Below are 12,840 nucleotides of genomic sequence, written 5' to 3' on the forward strand. Positions count from 1 at the left end.
ATAACAAATTTGGTTTATTTATTTACTAAATACCTAAATAATAACACAGAATTACATCTACACAGAATGGATTATACATAGATTACAAATGATGTCATAAAGGAAAACGTCCCTAGCGGATGGAACAGATATGACGGCTGGTTACACAAAGAGAGGGGGTTGGGTTTGAGTGAAAGAGCGGGAAGACTGAGGAAGGCAGCTATGCTATCGTAAATACAGTATGTTATGCATATATATAATAAATATTATATATTATATTATAAATATTTACTCTGAGCTGCGCTTCGGTAGATTGGTCATAGATAGGAGGCTGGGTTTTCAGCATGGATCTCTTGTCCTTTGAAGAATGTCTCGTGGTGAACTGGAGCGTGGTAGAATGGATACTCTGTCCGTCCTCTCGTAGCCCACATTTACAGTTGCTGCGGCTAACTCAATCGGCTAGGAGGTATCACTTCTTTAGTGAATAAGAGTTCAAAGTTCATACCAAGTTGCCATACTTTAAGCTCATGCTATATTCTGGCTGGTATAGTCAAAATTCATCCTTTCGGCGTGTTGATCGTCATCTTCACGTTGAAATTCGATGCTAATTTCATTAGGTTCTTGTCGTTCAATCAGAGCTCACACTGAGGTTGGCTTAGTTCTGGTGATCTTGTCCTTTTAACGCAGGGACCGCAAGTCCTCACATCCTTGGAACAGAAAGTTGGATTTTCGTCAACTGGCTTATATCGTGGTGAAGAGAAGGGCGTGTTTCATAGTTTACCACCAATGTCTGTTCACTTGGGCGAGGCCTCTGAGTGAGCAGAGTTTACTCTATGACAAACCGTTCTCTCATTAAGAAGCTAAAATTACATTGAATCTTTTCACAAATAGTTTCATATTTAAACATTTAAATTGCACAACAATTCCATGTGAATCTGATAACTAGAATGTGTAGACTTTCCAAGATACAGTTTATGTCATACTATCATTAGTAGTAATGTCTCAGACAACAACTGATCTGACATCATATTCATTAAGTACCAATGCATATTTTCAATTGGTTGGATTACTGAAATATGGTTCCGTTTCCCACCTTTTGATGTTACCAGACTCTCTATGTTACAAAGGCTTTACAAGAGTCAACTCTATAAATTAGAGAGAGAGTATTTATGGGGGTATTTATGGGGGTCATAAACCTCCCCCAACAGGCCAATGTCATGACAGAGGAATAAACCTCATTATTTAAGAAAAGCGGTAATATGTAGCACCCAAAGTGAGGGGGGTTGAATGCTCTGGATTTCAACATCTCTAATATAATATTTAAAATCAAATGGGCACAACACTATTTAAGAAATAAAGATTGCTGTCACAACTTCCGCCGAAGTCGGTCCCTCTCCTTGTTCGGGCGGCGTTCTGCGGTCGACGTCACCGGCCTTCTAGCCACCGCCTATCCACTCTTGATTTTCTATTTGTTTTGTCTTAGTCTTACACACCTGGTTTCACTCACCCAATTACCTGTTTATTATTTAACCCTCTGTTCCCCATATTTGTTTGTGAGTGATTGTTCTTTGTATATCGGTCCGTTATTTGTGGGCTTGTAAATTTGCCTTGTATTTTTGTATTTTGAGTAAAGTACATTGATTACTGTCCTGCGCCTGACTCTCTACACCAGTTACACACAGGACCCTATTACAATTGCATTTGGAATATATTCCCTAATTTAATATTCCAACAGATTGGTGGTCTAAAATTCTTGCTAAATGACTATCGCCCTGTGCACTCACATCTATAATTAGGAAGTGTTTTGAAAGGCTGGTTATGACACACATCAACACGATCACCCTGGACCCACTCCAATTCGCATACCACACCCAACAGATGACACAATCTCAATTGCACTTCACACTTTCCTCTCCCACCTGGATAAGAGGGAAAATAACTACGTGAGAATGCTGTTCATAGACTACAGCTCAGTGTTCAACACCATAGTCCCATCAAATCTCATCACCAATCTGGGGTCCCTGGGACTAAGCACCTCCCTCTGCAACTGTATCCTGGACTTACATTTACATTTACATTACATTTAAGTCATTTAGCAGACGCTCTTATCCAGAGCGACTGACTTCCTGATGGATCGGCCCCAGGTGGTGATGGTAGGCAACAACACCTCCGCCACGCTGACCTTCAACACGGAGGCTTATCAGGGGTGAGTGCTTAGTCTCATCCTGTACTCCCTGTTCACCCACGACTGCGTGGCCACGCACGACTCCAACACCATCATCAAGTTCGATAATGACACGGCGGTGGTAGGCTTGATCACTGACGGCGATGAAACAGCCAACGGGGAGGAGGTCAGAGACTTAGCAGTGTGGTGCCAGGACCACAGCCTCTCCGTCAATATCAGCAAGAGAAAGGAGTTGATTGTGGACTATAGAAGAGAGGGGAGAGCAGGCACCCATTCTACGATCCACATCACTAAGAACCTAACATGGTCCACCCACAACTGCACAGTCTTGAAGAGAGCACAACAGCACCTCTTCCCGCTCAGCAGGCTGAAAAGATTTGACATTGGCCCTCGGTTCTACAGCTGCACCATCGAGAGCATCTTGACTGGCTGTATCACCGCTTGGTATGACAAATACACCGCCCTAAACCGCAAAGCTCTACAGAAGGTGGTGTGGAAGTCCAGTACATAACTGAGGCCGAACTCCCTGCCATCCAGGACCTCTATATCAGGCCGTGTCAGAGGAAGGCACAAGAAATTACCAAAGACTCCAGCCACCCAAGCCATAGACTGTTCACTCTGCTACTGTACAGCAAACAGTACCGAGGCATTGGTGAGATAGCTTCTACCTCCAAGCCATTAAATTGCTAAATAGTCATAAGACTGCAAAATAGTTAACTAAATGGTTACCCGGACTATCTGCACTGACCCTGTCTTGCATTGACTCTATGCACACTCATAAGACTATATACAGTATACACATTATATACTGTACACACTCACTCTCACACAAAACCCACACACGTTCACATACACTACATACGCACACACGCATACCAACACAACACACACACACTTACCCTGCCTTCATGTAAATATTTTGTGTGTGTGCATTTCGCTACACCCGCAATTACATCTGCTAAATATGTGTATGTGACCAATAAAATTGTATTTGATATCTACCTCAAATACCTCGCAACCCTTCACATTGATCTGGTACTGGTACTCCCTGTATTTAGCTCCATTGTTTTGTACTCTTGTTGTTACTATTTCAATTTTTTTCATCCTTTTTTAACTCTGCATCGTTAGGAAGTGCTCGTAAGCAAGCATTTCATGGTAAAATCTACACCCATTGTATTTGGCGTATGTAACAAATACAATTTTATTTGAGCGCCCCTAGTCAGCTATTTAAAGATGTGCTATGCAGAAATCGTTCTGCCATTTCCTGGTTGCTAAAATCCTAATAGTTTGCCTAATTTTTGTTTATATGGCAAAACAAGCAAGTATAGTGTCGAGAATTATTGTATCATCTAAACTGCTGTGAAATATATTTTCCATAACCAAAAATATTGTATTTTCAGCTGTTCTTAATTAAGCTGGAACAAAACCGAAAGTAAAAATGCCTAAACTAAATTTAAGAATGGAAAGAATAGAAATAGCGCACATAGAACAGATCTACCACTGCTTAGACTTGCTTTCAATTTTATTTTAATTTTTAATTTTACCTTTATTTAACCAGGTAGGCTAGTTGAGAACAAGTTATCATTTACAACTGTGACCTGGCCAAGATATAGCAAAGCAGTGTGACACAAACAACAACACAATGTTACACATGGAATTGTCACGTTCTGACCTTTATTTCCTTTGTTTTGTATTTATTTAGTATGGTCAGGGCGTGAGTTGGGTGGGCAGTCTATGTTTGTTTTTCTAGGTTTTGGGAATTTCTATGTTTCGGCCTAGTATGGTTCTCAATCAGAGGCAGGTGTCATTAGTTGTCTCTGATTGAGAATCATACTTAGGTAGCCTGGGTTTCACTGTGTGTTTGTGGGTGATTGTTCCTGTCTCTGTGTTTGCACCAGATAGGACTGTTTTGAGTTTTCACATTTCTTGTTTTTTTGTAGTCAGTTGTTCATGTGTACCTTAACGTATTAAAAAGAACCATGGACACTTACCACGACGCATATTGGTCCTCCGATCCGTTTCGCCTCTCCTCTTCGGAGGAGGAAATTCATTACAGGAATAAACAAACATACAGTCAATAATACAATAGAGAAAGTCTATATACAGTGTGTGAAAATGAGGTAGGATAAGGGGGGTGAGGAAATAAATAGGCCATAGTGGCAAAATTATTACAGTAAGGCAAATTAAACACTGGAGTGATAGATGTGCAGAAGATGAGTGTGCAAGTAGCGGTACTGGGGTGCAAAGGAGCTAAATAAAATAAATAACAATATGGTGATGAGGTAGTTGGATGGGCTATTTACAGATGAGCTATGTACAGGTGCAGTGATCTGTGAGCTGCTCTGACAGCTGGTGCTTAAAGCTAGTCAGGGAGATATGAGTCCCCAGCTTCAATGATTTTTGAAGTTCGTTCCAGTCATTGGCAGCAGAGAACTGGAAGGAAAGGAGGAATTGGCTTTGGGGGTGACCAGTGAAATATACCTGCTGGAGCGCAGCACGCGGTTGGGTGCTGCTATGGTGAACAGTGAGCTGAGATAAGGTGGGGCTTTACCTAGCAACGACTTATAGATTACCTGGAGCCAGTGGGTTTGGCGACGGATATTTACCTTTATTTAACTAGGCAAGATCAGTTAAGAACAAATTCTTATTTTCAATGACGGCCTAGGAACAGTGGGTTAACTGCCTGTTCAGGGGCAGAACGACAGATTTGTACCTTGTCAGCTCAGGGGTTTGAACTTGCAACCTTCCGGTTACTAGTCCAACGCTCTAACCACTAGGCTGCCCTGCCGCGCTGGGGGCCAGCCAACGAGAGCATACAGGTCGCAGTGGTGGGTAGTATACGGGGCTTTGGTGACAAAACGGATGGCACTGTGATAGACTGCATCCAATTTGATGAGTAGAGTGTTGGAGGCTATTTTGTAAATGACATCGCCGAAGTCAAGGATCGGTAGGATAGTCAGTTTTACGAGGGTATGTTTAGCAGCATGAGTGAAGGAGGCTTTGTTGCGAAATAGGACGCAGATTCTAGATTTAATTTTGGATTGGAGATGCTTAATGTGAGTCTGGAAGGAGAGTTTACGGTCTAGCCAGACATCTAGGTACTTGTAGTTATTAGACAATCTCAGACAATACAAGATGTTGAACAAGCTAGTAATAGGGGTTGAAGGAGAAATGGTGAGGCTTGGGCAAGTTGCAGTGAGGGGTGCAGTGCTGTTGACCGGGGTCGGGGTAGCCAGGTGGAAAGCGTGGCCAGCCGTAGAAAAATGCTTATTGAAATTCTCAATTATCGCGGATATATCAGTGGTGACAGTGTTTCCTAGCCTCAGTGCAGTGGGCAGCTGGGAGGAGGTGCTCTTATTCTCCATGGACTTTGCAGTGTCCCAGAACTTTTTGGAGTTAGTGTTACAGGATGCACATTTCTGTTTGAAAAAGCTAGCCTTTGCTTTCCTAACTGCTTGGTTCCTAACTTCCCTGAAAAGTTGCATTTCACAGGGGCTATTCGATGCTAATGCAGTACGCCACATGATGTTTTTGTGCTGGTCAAGGGCAGTCAGGTCTGGAGTGAACCAAGGGCTATATCTGTTTCTGGTTCATACATTTTTGAATGGGGCATGCTTATTTAAAATGGTGAGGAAAGCACTTTTAAAGAACAATCAGGCGTCCTCTACTGACGTAATGAGGTCAATATCCTTCCAGGATTATCCTGCTCGCTGAAGTGTTTTAGGGAGCGTTTGACAGTGATGAGGGGTGGTCGCTTGACCGCAGACCCATTGCGGACTCAGATCTGAATTTTGTCGGGTCGCCCAAAAGTTACATATTGCAGCTTTAATCCTATGGAACTACAGCTATGGCCTACTTCAGAAAGACGTTTCAAAAAAGAAGAGGAAGACCAGTGGGGCATTGGGAGAGTATGGAGCGAGATGGAACTGGGTCGACATTCTGCTGATTTTCTCATAGAAGAAAAGGCCGATCTCAATACAGTATTCTGTTCCTAAAACTAGAATATGTTATGAACAGAGTCCACTAAGTTTAGTAGACGTGACCCTTTTCCAAAGTAAAAAAAGGCATTGTTTACAAGGAGTGCAACGGCGAATTGAGTAATTGCACAAGAACACTTTACAGAAAAGGCGTTCCCTAACGGGAATATGCAGATATATAATTTAACACGCCAATAAGAACTAGTTAGCTCGGCTCTGCCGTTGCCCACCTCCTTCCTTGTTCTGCCCACTATACTTCATTTGCTCCCATTGAAAACGACAGCGATGAACTATCTTGGGTTAGTTATAAATATATTTGCAATTATGCTGCCCTCTCCTGGTTCCCTCTGAACCTCAGTCAAAACAAAAGTACTGGTGATATTATGGCATTGATCATTCATTGCCATAATTAGGCACCCACAGTAGATTGGTCCAAAATTAAACAGAATAATCAGCGCGAATGCAAGGGTTAAAAGCTTGACCCCACATTGAGCAGAAAGGCTATACTTTTGACACCATTGATGGAAAAAAACACTATTACGTCCCCCTGCTGTTCATTTGTAGATTGTCGTCTGTATTGCGTCGGGCATTTCATTAATTTTCTTTCCAATGACGAATGGATGGAAAGCAGGATGTGAGTTCATACTCACTCAATAGAGGCATACATTGCATATCAGACAATCGAAAATATTTTAATACATTTGACAGGTAGCAAGCACACTGAGCAACTTCTGGATCAACCAGTTCCGCAAACAGGTGTCTCTCGAAAAGGTAGAAAACATTCACTGAATTTATCAAAAATGATTATCTGATCATAAAAGTACAATAAATATAAACAGCATACTTCTAAAACTTAAATGAAGAGTTTGGGACAGACTTCACAACAAATTAATCACGGACATATTAGGACTACAGTATAATTTGATCTACAGAAATCTATACAGAAGCAGTACTTCAGATAAACAAAGAATAAATTAGAAATATGTTCCTTAACAAAGGAGAACTGGCTGCATACCTCATCAATGCAGACAGAAATTTGTTTCCATTCAAATACATTGTGAAGCTCTGATTAGTATTCTATTCTATTAGAATTACGTACAAATATTAGTAATTCAGTAAGATTTTATCAGCAGGTATAATGCATTATTACTTGTTATGAGCATTAATAGGCCCTTACAATGTTATATTATCAACTCATAAGATATGTCTTCTGAACGTGTTATCCGTAATTCTATATCAATGGCACTACAGACGGTTACTTCGGAGGTCAGTGCAGTATGGTGACACTACGGTCAGCCACGGCGAATGCAGGCAGCAGCGGGCCACTGAAGGCGTGTCTGACAGAGTGCAACACGGCACTGGAGTCTGGGTCATAAAATACCAGGGTCTGACTGGGCCAGTCCAGGAGCAGCCCTAGACTCTTTGGCTTGTGGATCACGTGCAGGGGTGTGTTCTTCCCCGCATGGCAGAAGGAGAAGTCCCCATCATATTTGGAGAGCACCCAGGACTGGCCATTGTAGCCCAGGCGGGAGTTGTTGCCCGAGCCCTTACGCCCCATACTGGTGTAGCATACCCCTACCTTGAAGGCCCCGCTTTCACCCACGTCCATCACCCAGCTGTGGGTGCCGGAGGAGATTGACAGGGTGCCCAGCGCATTGGGCCAGCTGTCGAAGCGTGCCGGATCGTAGGGCGGGGACTGGCGTGACCTCTTAGGCAGGAAGGTCAGAGTGCAAAGGTCTTCTGAGAGGGACAGTAGGGAGCTGACGGTGCGCTCGTCAAATGTCAGATGTGCTGAACCATAAGCTAAAGGGGCGAGGGAAGAGAATAATGTATTGTTATTCATCCTCAATTAAGCACTTGTGCTTTGTTAATAACATTGTGCTTTGTTAATAACATTGTAATAACTGCAACTATTTGGAACAACTGTACCTTGAACGAATCAAGGTTGTCCTGACCTGTATCATGGAGATATGGATAAATGCTGTAGTACTAGTTACCAATTGGCCCCAGCAGTATGGCGCTGGCCCACAGGCCCCTCATAAGTTTGCTGTCACTGCAACCTGCATTCAGGTTGAGCCGGTCTGTGTCACAGGGTTCACCCACCCCCTCTGCATCCTCAACCCTGATCACCACACACAAGAGAGAGCTCATGTGAATCTGGCTAATGAACAACTTCACCGGCAGGATTGCTTCAGTGGGTGAACTATTTAACTATGTATTCTTACTACTTGCAAAAAATACTAAAAATGGATTAAACATTTTTTTTTTTTTTACCTGTCAGCTATTTCTTGGCCAGAGGTCTGAAAACACAGGACACAGAGTCAACAATCATTTCTGAGAATGAAATTGATCTTAATTACATCAGCATCAGCATCATCATCATCAGAATTATCAGGGTTATTGCTAGGGTTAGGGTTGAGCCAGGGTGTGGACATGAAGTTAGGGTTAGGGTTGAGCCAGGGTGTAGACATGAGGGTTAGGGTTAGGGATGAGCCAGGGTGTGGACATGAAGTTAGGATTAGGGATGAGCCAGGGTGTGGACATGAAGTTAGGGTTAGGGATGAGCCAGGGTGTGGACATGAAGTTTAGGGTTAGGGGTGAGGCAGGGTGTGGACATGAAGTTAGGGTTAGGGATGAGCCAGGGTGTGGACATTAAGTTAGGGTTAGGGTTGAGGCAGGGTGTAGACATGAAGTTAGGGTTAGGGATGAGGCAGGGTGTGGACATGAAGTTAGGGTTAGGGATGAGCCAGGGTGTGGACATGAAGTTAGGGTCAGGGTTGAGCCAGGGTGTGGACATGAAGTTAGGGTTAGGGTTGAGCCAGGGTGTGGACATGAAGTTAGGGTTGAGCCAGGGTGTGGACATGAAGATAGGGTTAGGGTTGAGCCAAGGTGTGGACATGAAGTTAGGGTTAGTGTTGAGTCAGGGTGTGGACATGAAGTTAGGGTTAGGGATGAGCCAGGGTGTGGACATGAAGTTATAGGGTTAGGGATGAGCCAGGGTGTGGACATGAAGTTAGGGTTAGGGTTGAGCCAGGGCGTGGACATGAAGTTAGGGTTAGGGTTAGTGTTGAGTCAGGGTGTGGACATGAAGTTAGGGTTAGGGATGAGCCAGGGCGTGGACATGAAGTTAGGGTTAGGGTTAGTGTTGAGTCAGGGTGTGGACATGAAGTTAGGGTTAGGGATGAGCCAGGGTGTGGACATGAAGTTAGGGTTAGGGATGAGCCAGGGTGTGGACATGAAGTTAGGGTTAGGGTTAGTGTTGAGTCAGGGTGTGGACATGAAGTTAGGGTTAGGGATGAGCCAGGGTGTGGACATGAAGTTAGGGTTAGGGATGAGCCAGGGTGTGGACATGAAGTTAGGGTTAGGGTTGAGCCAGGGCGTGGACATGAAGTTAGGGTTAGGGTTAGTGTTGAGTCAGGGTGTGGACATGAAGTTAGGGTTAGGGATGAGCCAGGGCGTGGACATGAAGTTAGGGTTAGGGTTAGTGTTGAGTCAGGGTGTGGACATGAAGTTAGGGTTAGGGATGAGCCAGGGTGTGGACATGAAGTTAGGGTTAGGGATGAGCCAGGGTGTGGACATGAAGTTAGGGTTATGGTTAATCATCATCGTTTGCACCATCCCATTCAGTCTTGTTCGACCCTCTCCCTATTCATTCTTCTTCTTTCCACCACTGTATTCTCCAACTTCCTGTCCTCTGTCCCTCCCTGTGCCCATCATCTTTCCCCTACTCACCGCCAGCTGTATGTCCGGTGTGTTTGTGAGAGTGTGCACCAGGTGTGTGCGTGTCTGTGTGAGCATAGCTAGGGCCTGGCCCCAGTGGGCTCTCTGAGTGAGGAGGCACTGCTCCACCCTCTCCTCCTCCCTCTGCACGGCTTCTAGCAGACGCTGCTCCTCCTCGTCCACCGCCTCCCTCACCACACTGACCTGTGCCACCACTCGCTCCCGAGCCCCGCTCGCCTCCACCTGCATGGACACATGGCAGAGGGGGCAGAAGTCACAGCAAAAAGACATATGATGGAATCCATTACATATCTGTGTGTAGAGCTTGTGATTCCAAGGCTGTGTGGAGTGAGAGCACATAAGGGACTGAGTGTGTGTCACAGAGCCTGTGTGCTCACCTGCAGTGCCCGCTCTTTGGCAGTCAGAGTCTTGTTGATAAAGTGCTCGATGCGCAGGGCCTGCAGCTGCATTTTCTCACACACGTCAACCAGATGGTTCTGTTCAGGACAACACTCACACAGTGACTGGCATGAAGAAGAGCAGTGTTGGACTTGAAAACCACAGAGTTGATCAGGTACAGTTTCAAAGGCAGGGGCACTATCCTGACAGGCCTATTCCTGTAGTGTTGAACTGCCCTCACCAACATGTCATTGTGTATCCTGAAATAATAATAACTTGGAAGAGCACTGATGGCAATTTTATTTATTTATTTTTTTTTTTATGTTTTTTTTTTTAATGGACACTATTTATGTAAAGGCTTCCCGTATTTTCCCAACAGCTTGAAATTCCTGTCTCCTCACATTCCATGAGACATCAACAGGGGAAACTCCTCAGTGTGTTGTCGAAAAAGTGTGGCACACCCTACACACCCACCAGGCTTGTGAACACACATTTTCCTAACACAAGCCAGCTGGCCCTTTGTACTGTAGTACCCCAGGTGACCAAAGGTAAACTCAGTTTGCCTGGTCAATTCTAACTCCTAACTGTAGGTCAACAATCTCCTGGCCCCAAGCCCCATTCACTGTGACAAAGGTCCATATGACACACAAGCAGCTTGTAACTGCTCAAATATGAGTATATATATGAGTATATTCTAATATAGTGCTATACAAGAGATCATTTCCTTTCAGGAAAAGTCGGGGCACTCACCCTGACTGCTGTCACTCTGTTGGCCAGGGCTGTCACCGTGTGTCCCTGGCAGGATCCCACTATGGTGCAGTGCGAGCATATGAGTTTCTGCTCGGAGCAGCAGAACCAGTCCAGGTCTGATTCATGTTCCACGCAAAGTTCCGATTCACCGGAGAATATACCCGATTCTGAGTCGGAGGAGGTCACCGCAACCTTTCCAGACAACCCGGAGTCCTCTTTAGCTGATCGAATTTCATTCCGGAGTACATTCAACGCGGATAAAATGGGCTGTTGTAAATCCATATTCAAGTTTCCCGAACTTTCTGTGACTTCTACTTCAGTGTCTCGGTCGTCCTGTAAAGTGCACCCAGGTGTTGAATGACATGATCCTGGCTCCGCGCTCATGTTACGTAAAATAGTCTACAAGAGTAATAGCAATAGAACGTAGCAGGTGGCTTAAGTATCACTATCTACCGCACCTATAACACAGGTGTATCAAGGTATGAACACGGAAGTAACACCGACTCTAAAGGTCAGAGCTGAAAAGCAAGTTTAGCAACAAGGCCGTTTCAATTATAAGGTTTTTGGTTCCCGTGTACTTGTTATAGCCTACCATTGTTTTGACCTCCTTTGCCTGTAAGATGACACGGTGTTTCCATATTGTCATTTGACCTCATAACATCCTCAACCATCAATGACTCTCTTGTCTAATTTTAGACTAAATGTATTATAGTTTAGAATAGGCTAGAACAGGATTTTAAAATGTAGGATACATTTAGCCTATAGGTTAGGCTGAAATATAGTCTATAGGCCTATATGACAATGATGCCAATTTCTTGAGACATGTGCACATGACTGATGATATTGGAGGTAAATCCCTTTGTGCAAACCCCACAGTAATGTTAAATGTGTTGGAGTATATACAGTGCATTCGGAAAGCATTCAGACCCCTTCCCTTTTCCCACATTTTGTTAACTTACAGCCTAATTCCAAAATTGATTAAAATGTTTTTTTCTCTCATCGACCTACACACAATACCCCGTAATGACAAAGTGAGAAAAAAAAACTGAAATATTTGCTAATTTATAAAATATTTAAAACATAAATACCTTATTTACATAACTGGTCAGGATTGAGGGAAAGATGAAAGGAGCAAAGTACAAAGGGATCCTTGATGAAAACCTGCTCTAGAGGGCTCAGGACCTCAGACTGGGGTGAAGGTTCACTTTCCATCAGGACAATGACCCTAAGCACACAGCCAAGACAACGCAGGAGTGGCTTCGGGACAAGTCTCTGAATGTCCTTGAGTGGCCCAGCCAGAGCCCGGACTTGAACCCGATCTAACATCTCTGGAGACACCTGAAAATAGCTGTGCAGCAACGCTCCCCATCCAACCTGACAGAGTTTGAGAGGATCTGCAGAGAGGAATGGGAAAAACTCCCCAAATAACCATGTGCCAAGCTTGTAGCGTCATAACAAAGAAGATTATAGGATGTATACGCTGCCAAAGGTGCTTCAACAAAGTACTGAGTAAAGGGTCTGAAGATTTATGTAAATGTGATATTTACAAAAAAAATAATTAATGTGCATTAATGCGCAAAATGTCAGTTTTTGCTTTGTCATTATGTGATATTGTGTGTAGATTGATGAGGGGGAAAAACAATGTAATCAATTTTAGAATAAGGTTGTGACGAAACAACATTTGGAAAAAGTCAAGGCATCTGAATACTTTCCAAATGCACTGTACTGGCACTTTTGGTAATTAGGCCTAAATAAATTACACATCAAATGTATTTAAATTACAATTTCAAATATATTTCCCTTGACAGAAATAAGACACAAAAAGGGAAA

General features: G+C 43.7%; 1 protein-coding gene across 2 annotated transcripts; it reads right to left on the reverse strand.

The window, feature by feature from the left end:
* Positions 1-6,812: 6,812 nt before the first annotated feature.
* LOC115101154 (B box and SPRY domain-containing protein-like) lies at positions 6,813-11,588 on the reverse strand. 2 transcript variants are annotated; one of them, XM_029620413.2, is made up of 6 exons: positions 11,011-11,588; positions 10,260-10,358; positions 9,874-10,104; positions 8,416-8,441; positions 8,139-8,263; positions 6,813-7,944 (listed from the first exon to the last, which is right to left on the reverse strand). In XM_029620413.2, exons 1-6 carry the CDS (start codon positions 11,392-11,394, stop codon positions 7,409-7,411), a joined length of 1,401 nt encoding a protein of 466 aa, XP_029476273.1. In that variant the 5' UTR covers positions 11,395-11,588; the 3' UTR covers positions 6,813-7,408. The 2 variants fall into 2 exon arrangements, with proteins under 2 accessions (XP_029476273.1, XP_029476272.1); XM_029620412.2 differs by having other exon boundaries at positions 10,260-10,385.
* Between the last annotated feature and the right edge of the window lie 1,252 nt (positions 11,589-12,840).

The sequence above is a fragment of the Oncorhynchus nerka genome, linkage group LG19 (assembly GCF_034236695.1).
Source record: "Oncorhynchus nerka isolate Pitt River linkage group LG19, Oner_Uvic_2.0, whole genome shotgun sequence".
Lineage (NCBI taxonomy): Eukaryota > Metazoa > Chordata > Actinopteri > Salmoniformes > Salmonidae > Oncorhynchus > Oncorhynchus nerka.